The 17,175-nt window shown below is 43.4% G+C and overlaps 3 protein-coding genes across 5 annotated transcripts in view; all 3 read right to left on the reverse strand.

The window, feature by feature from the left end:
* The window catches only part of LOC6544444, a 30,917-nt gene extending 21,211 nt beyond the window's left edge, over positions 1–9,706 (reverse strand). The window contains exons 1-3 of one of the 3 annotated variants that reach the window (XM_026977225.1): positions 9,332–9,706; positions 9,085–9,173; positions 2,902–3,394 (exon numbers count right to left, since the gene is read on the reverse strand). In XM_026977225.1, the coding sequence (XP_026833026.1) occupies positions 2,902–3,181 (280 nt within the window). In that variant the 5' untranslated portion in view covers positions 3,182–3,394; positions 9,085–9,173; positions 9,332–9,706. The other 2 variants (XM_015157705.2, XM_001972395.3) reach the window with 2 other exon arrangements.
* A 1,463-nt stretch (positions 9,707–11,169) lies between these two features.
* On the reverse strand, positions 11,170–14,538 carry LOC6544447 (flocculation protein FLO11). Its single transcript, XM_001972398.3, has 2 exons — positions 14,502–14,538; positions 11,170–14,444 (listed from the first exon to the last, which is right to left on the reverse strand). The coding sequence occupies exons 1-2, from the start codon at positions 14,509–14,511 to the stop codon at positions 11,416–11,418; spliced, it is 3,039 nt and encodes a 1,012-aa protein (XP_001972434.2). The 5' UTR covers positions 14,512–14,538; the 3' UTR covers positions 11,170–11,415.
* A 1,842-nt stretch (positions 14,539–16,380) lies between these two features.
* On the reverse strand, positions 16,381–16,823 carry LOC6544449 (mitochondrial import inner membrane translocase subunit Tim13). Its single transcript, XM_001972399.3, has one exon. The coding sequence runs from the start codon at positions 16,716–16,718 to the stop codon at positions 16,437–16,439; it is 282 nt and encodes a 93-aa protein (XP_001972435.1). The 5' UTR covers positions 16,719–16,823; the 3' UTR covers positions 16,381–16,436.
* Positions 16,824–17,175: the final 352 nt, after the last annotated feature.

Consider the following 17,175-nt stretch of genomic DNA (forward strand, 5'->3'; position numbering starts at 1 on the left):
GTTCAGCACACAGCTGGGCTTACCAATTATTAAATGAATTCAATTATGGTTTAAAAGGCTGGACTCTGGGCTCCATACTCATCAAGCCCGATCAATGAACGCACGCCACATTTGACTAAATTGAGGGCAATCCAATTATCAAAATGTGAGACCATAAGTGATATACTTGCAACTATATGGTGATGTAATTACGTGCAAATATTACGCACATAATTGCAAATGGAGAGCGGAGTTCCGGTTCGTTGACAGTTGCAAAGTTTTTGGTAGACACACCATCAAGAGCTCACACAAAGTAATTATGGAAACCACTTGCAACTGCCTGTGAAAACCCCCAAAAAACCTCCTTTATACACATTTATTTGTATATGTAGGCAAATATCTATATGCCTGCGTACACATTTACTTACGAAAGCCACCGTTCGCAAGTGTTTTGCAGGAATGGAATTTGAGTGAGAGCCAACAAGTTTGCCCGGACTCCCTGCCCGTGCGACTCATTATAAGTTACGCTAATCAAGTTGAACGTGCGACCACATTCAGCGGTGAGATGGGGGCGGAAGGGGGGAATGGGGGCGGCTGAAGGATGTGGCAGTAAGTGGGCGTGGCCAGGAACCGGATGCCTGGCAGACGACACCAAAGTGGCTGCTTTGAGAGCTGAAGAAAGGAAATGACAATTCAAATTAAAGACACCAGACCGGGATGTTTTTTTTTTGTGTTTTTGGGAGAGGATGCTAAAATCCAGTTGTAGTTGAATGGGGCTAGATGGAAAATGGGCTGGCTGGGCATAAGCACGCCCACCACTCGCATTGCCACTTAACATGAAATTAATTATGAAACTTTTGTGCAAAATTTTGTTGAACGAGTTGAAAAGTCTTCAATGCTGCTGCTCGACAGCGCAATAAGTAGGGGCAAAAGGAGTTGGCAGCAGGGGCGGGAATCAGGCAGTAAGTATGTGGCCGGTAAAAAAGTTAACGGCGATGAGCATGGGAAATTAAGTACACGCCACGTGGGCCACAAGTCTGCTGGGGACAGCGAAGGGTTGGGGGCTCTCGCGGTGCACGTTTGTGTCTGCGTTTGAGTTTCTGTCGGAGTCGGGTGTGTGACCACAGCGAGTAAGGAGCAGCAGGCGCAGGATTAGGAGGAGCAGGAGCAGGAGCAGGACGAGGAGCAGGAACTGAAGCAACAGCGAGTGCAACTAAGCGTCGCCCGGAAATGAGCAGGAAAAACGAACTCAGGGCGCTGCACAGTGGTACGAGGTGAAAAGTTTGATAGGGCCACTAGACAGGTTGGTAAATAAATTCGTCTCAGAGAAATCAAACTTTGTTTCTTAACATTTTTTTATAAATTAAATGTTCGCTTTCTCTTAAAGCTATCTAAGTAAATGCTAGACTTTCGTACCTTGCCTAGGATTAACTTGATGCAATATGATACAAATTTAGTTTCCTTTTGTATATACCCAAGGTAGTGTATGGTGAGTGTGCAGAAATGCAAATGCTAGTTAGCATCGACACTTGTCACCCTATATACGAGTTTCCCCGCGGAGGCTGCAATTAGGCTGCGTTGCAATCACGAAGGGAAAGGGGCGGCAAATGCCGTGGAAGTGGCAGCCGCGTCAGCAGCAAACCGGAAACGGGCCCAAATAAGTATGCAACGAACTTTTTCAGCGCCCTCGACTGGCAAACTTTTGCAGCAACTGCAACTGCGACTGCGACTCCGCCTTGCGTAAAAAGGAGGCGGCGGCGCCCCAATTGCTGGCATGTAAGTTGTTTTACTTCAAATTTTAATTATGATTTAATGCTAAAATACGGAAATAATTTGCGCCAACAACGTTCGTCGCCGCAACTCAAGCTGCACGACTGCGAGGCACATGGAGTCGCTCCGCCCGAGTAATTCCATTTCATGGGTCGGCAAACGCGGTCACCATTCTCTGTTTAGGCGTATCGGGGAAACCATATATACACCGCTCCATAATCGGACTATTTCCGCAGCCAGGCTTGTTAGCCACAAATTACTTTCCCGAGCAGACGGACAATATATTATTACTTTAAGTTCATTATGTTTGATGGCGCAGACAATCAGTGATTAACTTTTTAATCTGTCTGTATCGGTGTTTTTACAATATTTTAGGGCCAACTTTAATTAAGTTGTAGAGCCATTCCTCACAACAAAATCCTTTGTCCAATTTAAGGGGCATATAAAAACGATTGCCCCAAATATGTGTCTTCGCACGCGCTTTTGTACACATGTAAATACTTCAGTATGCGCGTTGACATTGCATCGTAAAAATGTGTATTTATTTTCTGTTTATTTGCCGCACAAACAATATATGCAGGAAGTGAATGAATTACCACACGAGTCGTGCCACACAATGTTATCGCACCACCATATATGAATTTATATACATTTGCGTGAGTGCGTGGTTTTTATATGTTTATAGTTCGAGGATTTTCATTTCGTTTCGGTTTTTTTCGTTCGGCAACATTTAAATGCACTTTTATTACATTTGCTCAAACAAATTTTTATTGTCGAGCAAAGAAAATCGCACAAAAACATAAAACTAAGCTGTTCACAGATTTCGTTGTACAAGACAAGCGAAGTTTATGGAGGGTGGATAATGTACATATGCTCGTATAAAGTTCCGAAATGCCAATGCCATTTGAATTTTAGTATTTGAGTAGCACATACTGGTGATAAGCAAAAATAGTTTACATGGAAAATACTTGGGACTAGTAAAGCATATTATTAAATTAAGGTTTAAAGAAACAGTAGAACATATCAATATTTACTCAAAAAATCAAGTTTGGCATTTAATGCCCGATTTACAAAGAATATTTTTCAAAACAGCCAACAATTAGGAAACAATAAATCTATTGTCCCATAAATCTTATAAAAAGGTGTACTCACAGTGTTTACTCTTCTCGGCGGCCACCTGGCTGCCTGGCGTCTGGGCGAGAATGGCGAGGAGTCCGACGAGGATTAGCAGCCACTGGGGAATGCCCGAGCCCGAACTTTGCCTCTGGGTTAGGGTCCCTGACGGCCGGTCCCTGACCGCCGGTTCACCATCATCTGCCGCTCGCCTGGGGATGCGGGAGCGGGTGGGGCAGGAGGGGGAGAGCGTGGGCAAGGACGTGGGGCCGAGGTCAGTGGGTGGACCCGGCCCACAGGATGTGGGCATCAACAGCATCGCCGAAGCCTCGGTGGCTCAATTTTCGTGGCTTTCGCTTCTGCTTTTTTGGGCTGCCTAAAAAGTTGGCTTCGCTTTTGTTCGCTCGCGTTGATTTCTTGTCGCGTTTGTCATTCTCCGGCAATTAGAAGCTTTCATTTATGAATTTTCCTTCTCCCGAATGTGTCGCCTCATTGGAGATTAACGGGTTTCAGCCAGCGTTCCAATCTCACTCTGCAAACAAAAAGTGCATTTAGTAGGGAAAAAGTGCTATTTGGTGTCTGACAAAATTGCCAAAGCATTTGGCAACAGCTTGCGGCCAACGGATGATAATGGATAATGGTCGGTGAAATTAATTCTCCACTGCTATGACAATTCTGTACTTTCATTTGGGGAAGCCAACGAATTATATTGCTAACTGGCTTTAACTATTTTCTTTAAGAGTTCCTTTAGTTGTGCTTTTTTCCTGAGAGTATACGGGGATTTCAAAGTAAGATATCTTATAATCTGATTACATTTACATACTCCCTTTCAGCTTAATCCCACATCGCAAGGCCCACTGCCTTGGGTCAATATTTGGAAGCATTAAGACATCTCATAAATCGAGGCAATCAATGCATAAATTTAGCCGCTGGGAATGCAGGAGCATTGGCTCGCACTCAGAAGTGCATGTAAAGTGAAATATTACGCATACGCAGTGTGGATGGGTTTATCATGGCAGCACAGGCCATGAATACATTGTCGCCCCATGCAGATGCCACCCCCACACAAAAAATAAAGGACTTGTGGGCTGGTGCTAAAATGTAATAAGGAGCTGGCGTTGATTCCCAAGTACTGCCCAGCTGCTCCACTTTGTTCCTTATCCGCTGGGAAATGGAAAACTGCAAAACGCCATGGGGCTTCGGTTGCAAGTTTATCACACTTAGAGATCGTCGCCAGCTGCTCCACATAAAGCGAAATAATAATGAGAAATCACAGGCAGACTGCAAAAAAAATGCAACATATACATATATATCACTGGGACACATCCATGGACTCCATACATATTCCCTTATACACTTCCACAGTGGAATGGAACTAGGACCCGCAGCCAAATCGGAGGACTTGGCCAGTGACCGTGTCACACACATTCTGGCGTCCTGACATCCAGCCAACGCTCCAATTTTGTGTTTAATTAAATCTGATTATGGCTTTTCACTTTGTCCTCCTTTGCGAGCCACTTTTTCTCTGTGCCTGGCATCCCCCACGGATGCCTTCGCTTACAGCCAGGTCCCTTGATAAATTTAATTTCTATAAATTCCAATGCCCAGCCAACATCTTGATTTTATGTTAGACGAGGGGAACAGAGAAGAAATAGTTTAATTTCAAAGTAAGGAGTTCAATTTATCTAGCAATTGACACGAAATATGTATAGATACTTTGTATCTATCTGCATTCATAACTTAAGCTATAGCTGTTTCTGAAAACTGCTAGAATGTAATGGAAAAAGCGTATTAAGCTAAAGCAAACAAAAATTACTCGGCAAAACTTTTAGTGATTAAAGCTCGATGTGTATCCAAACTTTTTACGAAACAGCAAACAATTGAAGACAAGCAACAAAATGTTGGGCAAGGAAAACTACAATTAATAAAATGCCCAAGCGAGGAAATCCAGCTACAGCGATTCGCTTTTCAGGAAAAACACACACACATACACACACACACATCAGTGACCTAATATTCACACTTGCACACAAGTGTGCACATAAAAGGAGGTGTATACGAAATACAGGAACATGTATTTCCATGGCTGCTATTTTCCTTCTTCGTTTTCTTTTTTTTTGTGTTATTGTCCTGGCCGCCATGGCAACCAATTTTCTGGGCAGTTGAGAAAATCGCTCTCGAAAGGACATTAGAGGATACATTTTGCCAGTTAGCGACGACCGATTCCGTGCGTAGCGAAATAAAAGTTTACGCTTTGATTGCCCTCTAATTTACAAATTCGTAAATCGGAAAATACAAATCAAAGCGAATAATTTTTACTTGGCATAGCTGTTCCACAGTGAAATGGTGTGTGGCAAATGTGGGGGAGTGGCGGGAATGCGAAGCCGCATAAATTACCAGCACTAGCAGTTCAACACAAAGAAGGCTGGAACGCAACAAAAGCCGCTTTGCCGGGCTGCGGCTCCCTGGAAACATGGCCAACAGTTCCGACAGGAACAATAACAGTAACAACAGCTGAAACTATGGCCAAAATGGCCAACACGACGTAACTGTGAAGAAAAATTAGGCGACATACAATTAATGGCCCTGTGGGGTTTCATCGTCAAATCGCTTTGGAGCCCACATTCGTGGGGATTTTTTTGTTTTTATTTATTTTTGTTGTACTTTCTGGATATACAATCTTTTGTTTGATTTTGATGCCCGAGTGCGTCCTACTATTTACCATATTCTATGGAGCTTTTTCAGCATGGCAAAACAAAAGGATTTGGATGTAATGATAATATGAATGGAAGGTTTTCTATGCGGAAGTTGGCGTTCCCTGTCAGATTCATTATTTTTGGGCACACAACAAATCATTGTTAATGGCGATTTGTCATTAGCTTTTATTGAGAAACTCTTATACAAAAATGTTTGAGAATGCATTCAAGAAAATGCTGATAGATAACATCCTGCACCAGTAGTCATGCAACTTGTACATATTTTAACTTAAATATTTACTTTTTACTAAATATTTAGCACATTAACCCATTACACAATTTGAAAACAGTTTAAGGGTAGTTGTATACGCTGCATTTTACTGGGTTTCACAACTTCTTTTGGTGACTTTATAAATATTTATGCACAATGCATGACATTAAATCCTGTTTGCTCCACACCTGAACCATTTTCGACAGCGCAGTAAAATCGCACAAAAAACGCTCACTTTGGCTTTCAGTAAATACGACGCAGGAAAACTTTGGCAGTGGGGGCGGTAAAAGCAGTGGCAACAATGGTCGAAAGGGGGAGTTTCGCAGGGATACCCTTTGTTGTGATGTCCTGGGGCTGAAATCGCACGGGGAGCATTCGCCGACACCTCGACAACACACACAATGCAAATGTATTAACTGCAGGACGTTATAAACAAAAGAAATTACGTTATGGCGGCGAAGTGTTTTATGTTGGCAACACTTCGCCAACACCCGCCATCAAATGCGAGCGGATTTCGCATATTTCTCCACCCGCCTACACAAAGAGAAAAGAGACTACCACATCACAATATCGTAAGTAAAATAGTTTGGAACAAACTTCTTAACTAGGTTAACTAAAAACGAGAATACACTTTCTTTGGCTCGTGCTCGTCATAGTAAAAAATTGTAGTGATAATATTCCTCCGCTTTTTCGTATCTTTAGCGGGGCCATTGCTATAACCATTTCTCTTGGTGCATGCATGTTTGCCAACCGCTTTTCACCGTCTGTCCGTCCCTGGCCTCGAGTGTCCGTCCGTGTCCGTGTCCGTCCGCATCCGCATCCGCATCCGCGTCCGTGTCCGTTAGTCTCCGTCCGCGTCTGACTCACGTCTGCACGGGGCATGTCTATTTGTCTGCTGAATACGGAACCGGGCTGCCAACAGCGACAGCAGCAACAACAACGGCAGCTGGAACAGAAACACGTCACTATGGGTAAGTGCAGTCGTGCTCCACGGCGTATGAGTAATTTCTGTGGCATGAGGCGGTGCTTTTTCGGAGCGGCAAGGAGATGGCCGCATTGTTTTGGCCATCGCTTTCGCTTAGCTCTTTTGTGCGGAACATGCTTGCGTGTATTTTTGAAGTCATTTTCTGCTGCATTTAGTCCTTTTATGGGTTTTCCATGATGTGTCTACAGGATCATTTTACAATGGTTCCTTGCACTTAAATTGCACATTTTTTGAAAATCAAGCGGGTTTATACGGGCTCTGCGCTACAATTTAAAGAAATTCCAGCTGCATTTAAAAAGCCAACCATTTTTTATTTAATCCGTTACTCAATCAGTATACTTTAAATCATTGTAAAAGATGCATTTAAAAGGGCCTGAGCTATTTTTGAAATACTTTTTCCATTTTGAGCTCCACAAATAGCTTTTATGGAGTGTTAACAAAACCCTTCACTCTGCCACTCACGATGCCCATTTCCTTAAGCTCCAAAAGTGCCAAATCATGAGATTGCGCTGCCATGGCGATTGCGATGACAAACCGTGAATGTGGCGGACTGTGGGTAGGATGGAGCCTAGGACATGGCTTGAAGAACGGGTGCTGACAAGAAACCCTAACGAGTGACAGCTGAGACAATCCCAAGACGCAAAAACCAGCCACAATGATGACAAGAGCAATCGGAAGCCGAAGTACGAAAAAATCAAAGCCCTCGATTTGCCTTTCGGCCAAATCCCAGCGACAGATTAATGGTGGGGACCAGACCGGGGCAAAAGTCCACGTCCAAGAGCAGACAAGAAACCGCAATCGCAATCAAATTTATTTATTTATTTTTATGTTTAGCCGTTGGCAGTTTTCTCATTTGTGCCCAGCGCAGCACATAAGCTGACAGCCCCATCAACTTGTTTTCTCCTTCGGTGGGGCATTGGGGGTATTCAGGGGTGGTTCCAAAGGGTCGAGGTCAGGCTAATGATTAATACGCCTGGCTGGTCCAGGCACTTGGAGTGGCGTGTCCACCACAACAGCACAGTAGCGTTCTTCTGCTCTGCGGTGCAAATGAAACTATTTGGAATTTCCCTATCTCGAAAAAAGTTTGTGAGAGTCAGCACTTAAATTAAGTGGCTTTATTTTAAATAAAATATGATATCCATTCAAATAGCTTAAGTTTATTCAAAGAAATAAGCAATAAAAAATATGTACTTGAAAATATTTACAGATGAGCTCTGTTGGCTACAGTTATAGTTGTTTAGTTAGTTAGGGTCTTATTGATAAAGCCGCTATTATATTCAAACAGACTTGTAAAGGTTTTTGTGACTTGTTATCCACTAGCGTGCCATTTAGGGAATCCTGACTGTTTATTGCATGGGCCCCTCGAGTTGTGGCAGGGATTACGCTTTGCAGTGAGAACTACTGGGCTTTATGGAGTGCGGACAGAAATAAATCACCTGTCGGGGAGTCTTGGCTAAGACCTGGTCGAACAAAAAATATAAATTAGAAAATCCAAAACGGAGGGGGCTGTGGGGCAAGCAACAGAATAATCCTCCATTACCACACTTCCTGACCTGACCCTGGCATGTGCGAGTGTGTGTGTATGAGCGAGTGTGTGAGTGTGCTTGTATGTTTGTGTGTTCGATGGCACTACTTTCACACATTCGCCTGCTGTTATAGTATGTACTCCTGCACACGCACACATGTACACACATATAAGCCAGGGATATGCGTGAAGGACCTTCGCCATCGACCACACCACAGCAACGTGTGAGCGAACGAGACAACAGCATTAACAGAAGTCCTTGTGCGCTCACAGTGACAGCGAGAGGGAGAGTGAGAGGGAGACAGGGAAGGCTCTCGCAAAGAGAGCACAAGAATACTACTCGCTCGTAGTACTCGCAGTCGGGGGCGTAAAATGTGTAAAACTCAACTTGACGGCTCCGTTTTGCGGCTCTCTGATGAATGAGATTAACCGGCGAGCCAGAAACCACCCTCTTTTTGGGCCTCGCGACAAATGAGTGCAAATGACCTCAACACAGGACGGGGAATACGGTAGCAGCAACCCTCGATCCTGTTCCCATTCCCGTTACCGTTCCCGCTTTTCTGCTCCTTTTAAAGCGGTGCCCATCCGCAACACTCGTCCTGTTTTTTTTGGCATTTTAACGACACACTAACTGAATTTATTATGCACTTGGCTTGCGTTGTTTATTGATAATTCTATAAAATTCCAGGCAGTCGCCTCTTGTTTAATCGCATGATATTTTCGCATACCATACCGAGCTACTCACTCAATCAATTAATCACTTCAAATGCACAATTGAACCATCCACTGCGTGTAGTATGAAATATCCAGCGTGTAGTTAAGCAAATTAGCTTTCTATATAAATTGAATATTAAGTTTCATTTTTAGTAATTTCACACAATTGCGGGTGTTGCACAGCGCGACGAGAAGCTCCTCACTCAACGTTTCAACTGCGACTGTGACTCGTTTGTGTTTAGTAGCGAATATTTCGGCGTCTCGCCTTAAACTTTTACCTTCAAGCACTCGTCGCCGAAAGCTAACAGCTAGAGTTAACAGCTGTCAGCAAGTGGACAACCCCGCTGTTAGGCTTATCGATTGCCAAGCCGTGTGCGAGCGAGATGGCAATGCAGCTCCACTGAGACTCCAAAAAAAGGGTGGACAGCTTTGATATTTAACTTAGCGAACGGAAAAGTTGATTGTTTGTGTTATTATCACTGCGAGTTCAGCGCACTTAATGCGGTCTTGTATTTCCGTTGTATTTGTTTATATATCGAACGCACTGGCTAGGCACATATTTTTCAAACGAATCATTGTGGTAACCGGAACGCAGCGAAGTTGACGGCGGACTGAAGCCGGCGCCTTTGGTGGTAGAAAAAACCTGCCACCTAAAATCAACCACCCCATGCGGCACGCTCTCTTTGCACACATTGCGAAACTCCCCCTATTTTCTGTCACTCTCTCCCTTAGGCACAGTTCACTGTACTCAAATTTGGCGCCCTGTTAGTGAGAAATTCGTGTTCTAAGTGTCAATAATTTTAATTTGTAACATAGAGTAAAAGGGTATACTAGATTCGTTGAAAAGTATGTAGCAGGCAGAAGGAAGCGTTTCCGACCATATAAAGTATACATATGTACATACATATGTACATAGTCTTGATCAGGATCAATAGTCTGTCAGGATCGTCTGTCCGTCCGTGCTTCCAGAGAAATAGATGCAGCGCAAGTAATGTTTCTGGCGCAATTCTCTAAAAATCTGCATTCAAATTTAGAAATTTATTTTTTTTTAATTTTTTTGTTATTTTTCTGATGTGATAATGTAGGAATTCCAAAAAATTAAAAAATGTCCCAAGGCTGAAGTTCTATACTCCATAACTCAACTTATCTTAGCGGATTTCGAAATAGCATACCTCCAAATGTTTCTGGCGCAATTCTCTAAAAATCTGCTGGGGAACTCGAATATAGCATTCTATCTTGTTTAGAAATTTATTTATTTATTAATTTAACTTTGTTCTACATATGTAATTGTAATATATGTAATTTTAACTTTCCCTCGCGTTTCATTCACTCGTAACTGACAAATATAAAATATCCAAGTACAATAATAATGCATAGTATTTTTCCAACTGAAACATCTTACTCAGATGCACAATGCTGGATGTAAGATACCCCTATTTAAACTCTAGCTAAAAAGGCACTGAAAAATGGGTGGGTGGAGTCGTGAGCTCTTATCAGATGGCAAGTGTAACATGAGACTGGTGCGTCTGCTGTCTGGACTTGCCTTGGAATCAAATCGATTCCGAAGCCGCACCACCCCAAATACTACTATCGATGAGTTGGCGCGCAAAAGGAGCCGTGTCCTGTAATTTGTCGCCGCGCGACAGTGACGCAAAGTGCCTGTCAGTCTGCCACGGCCACCCACAAAGGTTGCTCCCCCTGAATCCTGGACAATTTAATTATACCCGAAGACGGAGCGCAGACGGAGTCGGCTTTAAGGTAACCGGAGCTGGAACGCTCCCTACTTTCCGACGCAGTCGAGCCTAAGCGCCTACGTCAGAAACATCAGAAAGAGCAGAAACACGCGTTTTATCTCGTAATTAAATTTAAATGGGATAACTTTGTGGCCGGGAGTCACTTCCGTACCACAAAGAAATTAGCGAGTGTCTGGCCTTTGCCACGCGAAAACACACCAGATAGCCGGCCTGAATTATAATGGGCAGACGACTTAGTTGATAATCGCGTTTCATAGGACTGTTTATGATTTCAGTTCTATCAACTAGTTTATTCCTTCCCTACAACTGAACAACAATGATCCGAATTACTTAAGAATAAGTGTGGAAATACCATGTGCAAATAGTTTATATGTACTTTATTCGTTTTGTAAATCCTAGGCAGACAGAGTAATTTATTGAAGACATCAACTGGCTAGGTCGTTTTAGAGTTTGCTTGTAACTTTTGGTTCAGTAACCAGTAAAACGGAATAATACAAGTAATTTTACCCATCAACCCATTGTATAATTATATTCAAAACCCTTTCACCAAAATTCTAAACCTAGATTAAAGATCGTTACTCTTATATGTATGTAAGTAGTTCCAGTGCTCAGGTCACCTTGGCCAGCCGCTGGTCAATGCATTTCTGACTTCGAAGGTCAAACCAATTTCCCGGACTGCAATAATGCAAAACCGCTTTTCCCTTCAAGCAAACATAATACTTGTTATGCTGCTTCGCGTCTCCAAACCGTGTATCATCTTTCACTGTGGTGCAATCCGGTACTCCCTTCGCTAGTAATGCCTCATCAGCTGCCGTATCAGCCGGAGATTCCTCTAAGGAGCACTGAACCAGGATTGGGTAGTTACAAATGTTTAACTTTATGTCAAAGTGTAGACCCCGGGGACACTGTCGTGGTATAGCCCGTCCATTGGCACAAACATAAAACGTGCTGCATGACTGTGGATCTCTAACAAAGGCGCCATTTCGCAAGGACTTACAGTCAGGAGTCGATCCTGTGTCCGAGGGCTTCTTTGTAACATTATCTACGGCGTCATCGAGGGAGCAGTTCACAAAGCTGGGAAAATTACAGACCTTCCTCGTAATGTCGAAGTACAGATTTCTGGGACACTGGCTGGCAATTGCTTTGCCATTCAGGCATACATAGTATTTATTGCATGACTGGGAGTCCCGGAGAAAGACTCCATCGGACATGTTGCTGCAATCAGCTTCTTGATGGCCAGGGGTCGTTCCAGTTGAGGGATTTAAAGTTGAGGTTTCAGTGACAATACCCTCGGTCGAATATTCTGGAGTCGGTTGGGGGGTATACGAACTTGTGGAGCTCTCTGTTGGTGGATCGGACGGTCGTGTAGTCGCGCCTTCAGGTGGAGATTCCGAGGTAATGCTTCCGGAGTCGCCACCATTTCCTGGAGTACTTGGAGAAGCTTCTGAGCTTGAGGGAATATCGGTGGTATATGGAGATTCCGTTGTGGAAGACCCACTGATTCCGGAGTCGCCACCATTTCCTGGGGTACTTGGCGAGGATTCAGAGGTCGAGGGATTCTCGGAACTGGTAATAGATTCCTCTGTCGAACTTTGTGGAGATGATTGGGTCGATGACGAATTTTCCGAGTTCTCAGTGGTTGACGATTCTGATGTGGACGGATTTTCCGAGCTTGATGTACTTTCAACAGTTGAGCTTTCAAATGATGGACTTGTAAATGAGGGAAGTTCTTGCGTCGAAGTATTTGGTGAAGGCTCTGTTGGCGAAGGCTCCTCTGGCACTCCTGTTGATGATTCCGTAGAAGAAGGACCTTCAGTGCTAACACTACTTTCTTCTGAAGCTTCTGTTGAAGAAGACTCATTGGTCGCTCCTGTAGATGATTCGGTAGTCAAAGAACTTTCGGTGCTTAAGCCACTTTCTTGGGTCGTACTATCAGGTATAGATTCTGTTGACGAAGACTGATCCGTCACTTCTGTCGATGATTCAGTGGGCAAAGGACTTTCAGTGGTACTTTCTTGGGTACTATCTGGTAGAGATTCTGTTGACGAAGACTGATCCGTCACTTCTGTCGATGATTCGGTGGGCAAAGGACTTTCAGTGGTACTTTCTTCGGTCGTACTATCAGGTATAGATTCTGTTGACGAAGACTGATCCGTCACTTCTGTCGATGATTCAGTGGGCAAAGGACTTTCAGTGGTACTTTCTTGGGTACTATCTGGTAGAGATTCTGTTGACGAAGACTGATCCGTCACTTCTGTCGATGATTCGGTGGGCAAAGGACTTTCAGTGGTACTTTCTTCGGTCGTACTATCAGGTATAGATTCTGTTGACGAAGACTGATCCGTCACTTCTGTCGATGATTCAGTGGGCAAAGGACTTTCAGTGGTACTTTCTTGGGTACTATCTGGTAGAGATTCTGTTGACGAAGACTGATCCGTCACTTCTGTCGCTGATTCGGTGGGCAAAGGACTTTCAGTGGTACTTTCTTCGGTCGTACTATCAGGAATAGATTCTGTTGACGAAGACTGATCCGACACTTCTGTCGATGATTCGGTGGGCAAAGGACTTTCAGTGGTACTTTCTTGGGTACTATTTGGTAGAGATTCTGTTGACGAAGACTGATCCGTCACTTCTGTCGATGATTCGGTGGGCAAAGGACTTTCAGTGCTACTTTCCTGTGTCGTACTATCAGGTATAGATTCTGTTGAAGAAGGCTGATCCGTCACTTCTGTCGATGATTCGGTGGGCAAAGGACTTTCACTGGTACTTTCTTGGGTACTATCTGGTATAGATTCTGTTGAAGAAGGCTGATCCGTCACTTCTGTCGATGATTCGGTGGGCAAAGGACTTTCAGTGGTACTTTCTTGGGTACTATTTGGTAGAGATTCTGTTGAAGAAGATTCATCTGTCGCTTCTGTAGATGGTAACTCTGTGTAGATGGAACTTTCTGAGCTTGACCAACTTTCTTGCGTCGAACTTGAGCTTTCAGAGCTCAAGATTATATCTTCTAAAGAAGCTTCTGTAGACAGAGAAATGTCAGTGCTTGAACGGCTTTCTAGTGTGGAACTTTCTTGTATCGATTCAGTGGATGCATCATCTTCCGGCACACCTGTGGAGGATTCCTGCGTCGAACTTTCTGTTGCACCTTCAGGTGGAGAATTTGGATCTTCAGAGCTGGATATCATCTCTCTAGCATTATCCTGCGGTATTGGACTGGGAGTTCCAACAGCACTGTTAAATAATTGGAAGTCCGCAATCGGTTTGGGTTTCAGGGGCGAAGGTGTCGTGTCATGAGAGCTGCCCCAGAGACTGGCGAAGAAATTGAAGTTTCCGAAAATGTTGAATATAACTGGTCTGTCCACGTTGATATTTTGCTTGATGCTGATTTTCTGCTTATCATCATCTGATTCTTTGATTGCTAGTTTTGCATTGTCGTTAATCACACACCCCTGCGATTGCCCATCAAACAAGTATCCATTCTTGCAGGTATTTTTTATAGAGCCAAGGACACCGAGGCACAGGTAATATGATTGGGTATCATCGGAGTCGACAGCTCTGGATCCAAACGATTGCCCCGCACAGAAGTCCTTTCCCAGGGCCTGGGGAAGGATCCAAAGAAAAGCCCATAGGACTCTCACTGAGAAATAATACTGATTAAATATCCGTGGGGCTTTCAAATTTCAATATAACGTACCGACTAGCATTTTAAAAGCACATTAAAGATACAATGCAACGGAGTAGAAGAATTTCTTTGTTTTTATACCTTAAGTTTCGCCGAAACGCAAGATAACAATCTCAAGTGGAATATGTAAGTAAAATTTTGAGTAAAAATATTTTAAATAAATTGGACACTAAACAAAGCTGAGTGGTTATCGTGTGTTACAAATGTTCCGTAATGGAGTGGGCAAAACATGGGCAATACAATTCTAAATAGCGAAAACAACATACTTATTTCTAGGAAAACCTTCTTTCAAGAAACCAAAAATTCATTGTGGGTCAAAATAGATATGATAATAATACTTTAAAAATCTTGTTAAGCTCCTTAGCACATGGCAATCTATCATTTAAAAGAGCTCAGTAAGGAAATTTCATACAACAACCTACTCAAAGATCATGATTAGCGATTATATTGTCTTGTGATTGTTCCCCTAATCTGAAAGCATAATGGGGCTGTCAGCAAGCCTTTATCGCGGCTCACCTTGCGCGGACGCCAATGTCGACCGTTGGAGGCCTGCGGGCGATAGTGTAACGGCTGCCACAACCCACCCCACGCCCCCTTGGGGCGAAACCACCGCCTACCAGCTGGCTGGCAACCCACACCAACCGCCACCCACCGTCCCTCGGCGGCCAAACATTTCCGATTAGTTGTAGAGATAACAGGGCCGTCTCAGCACTTATCGTGCCCGTATTCTTGCAATGATTACCCGAAACCCGGGTGCACTTGCTGTTGTTGTTGCTTTTGGGGGAGGGCGGGACAGGTGGGCGGTGGGCGGTGGGCGGTGTCACTATTTTTAGAGCGATAGAAAGCTCTGGGCGGCAAGCTCCGAACTCCACCATATAGCAGTGTTTTGGCCCGCACTCTTATCGTAACTTGTGTGGCTTCGAATGTACCTAGTTGAGGAAGAATCCCATGTCGGATTTTGTTACCTCTGGTATTCGAGCCAATAAGTTCGGCCACGAATTCGCATTTTATCTTTTGAATATTTATTATTTTCGATTTTTTTTTTTTTTGTTTCTTTTTTTTATTCATTTTTAAATTGCCTGCAGCGTATGTTTTTGGCCAGTGCACGGGGTCACTCGCACCCACTAAATTTGGCGTCATTTTGAATGTCCGTACGTTCGCTAGCACTGATATCAGTGAATTTTACTGCCAGGTTCTCTGCGAGGTTTACCACTTGGCCAACCAACAAGAAATTAATGCAGTCTGTTTAATTTTGATTTAAGTGGCCTTAAATCGGTTTGCCTATCGGAAAGTTGTGCTTGTTGTGCCAGACCCGCGATCTCCTGACAATAAATACGTTGTCATGCTTATAGGGCAGGGTAATCTTTCTTTTTTAAATTACATAAAAAAAAGGAAAAATGTTCTATAACTGGTGAAATCCTTGGAAATCATTTCCTGTAACAGCACACTGCAAAAAGAAGAATAAATGCCATGCCAGGGCCTTTCTTTCACATAATAATAACATGCATTTGACATAAGATAGGATGTATCTGGTCAATCACGCCGGCAAGAAAATCCAGATGAATTTGCATATTGTGGAAAATGCTGCAATGGATTAGAGTGGTCTCGAAACTACACATTTGAGTGCTGAGGAAACCGGCATCTCCGGGCAAACTGCATTTGGGCCGGTGAGCCGAGCACTAGCTCATCCGTTAGCTAACGAGACCATTCCAAACACGATAACGATCAGGAAAAGTGCACATATCAAGCTGGAAACTATAAGCTTATAGACAAGACCACCCAACCTCGGCAGGGTCTTCCCTTGCAAATGCAGTCCCTATAATCAGCCGGCTATCACTTCAGCAGCGATAAGCGTGCAGTAGATTAAAAGCGACTCGAATTCGAGTTGAGATTGGATCACAAACAAAATAAATTCGACTTTAATTGCAAGGTGACAGAGACTGGAGTCTAGCTGCTCATCTCCTCCACCGAGTCCATGGACCTGTACTGCTCCCTCTGCAGACGATTGCCATAGGTGCGCGACACCAGATTCCAGGCGTCCATGAAGCGATCCATGCACTGCGAAATGCATCGCTGCTCGGTGGTGTCCAGTGATTTGCCCGGCTTCTGGATGCACTTCTTGAAGCACTTCTCCGTCATCTTCGAGAGCATCTCCTGGGCGTTGGCCAATGCGATCTGCTGTTTCACCTGGCTCATCAGCTCACCCTTCTCCATTTTGGCAGCCGCCATTCCGGTCCTTGCTGGTTAAACAATTTAAATTTATAATCTCCTAAATTCTGAACGCTTTATGCTTGTTGAGGTCCAAACAGAGGAAACTCGGACAGAAGGAACACAGCTGACTGTTTCTCAAATATTATAATCCACCAGAAAATAATTTATATATTTCTCAACAAAAATTTTGCGATCATTTAGATTCGTTTTAATTTTTAAATGGAAATAGCATACTCAGCAGACTTAAAATCAAACTTCATTTGGTTTATGAATTTGTTATGCTCATATATTTGTGCCAAAAGTGATTACCGCCAGATAAAATTTCAACACTTACAGAAATTACAAAATTTGACCTAACAATTATAATTTTATGAAAACATTAGATACGTCATAGATAGTTTTGATTCAGTATCGAAATACTATTTCAAATTCTCAGGCAGATGTAGCTCTTTAATGTTTTTTTCTCTATAAAAAT

Source organism: Drosophila erecta, unplaced genomic scaffold (genome assembly GCF_003286155.1).
Source record: "Drosophila erecta strain 14021-0224.00,06,07 unplaced genomic scaffold, DereRS2 tig00000021-arrow-pilon, whole genome shotgun sequence".
In the NCBI taxonomy this organism is placed as follows: Eukaryota; Metazoa; Arthropoda; class Insecta; order Diptera; family Drosophilidae; genus Drosophila; species Drosophila erecta.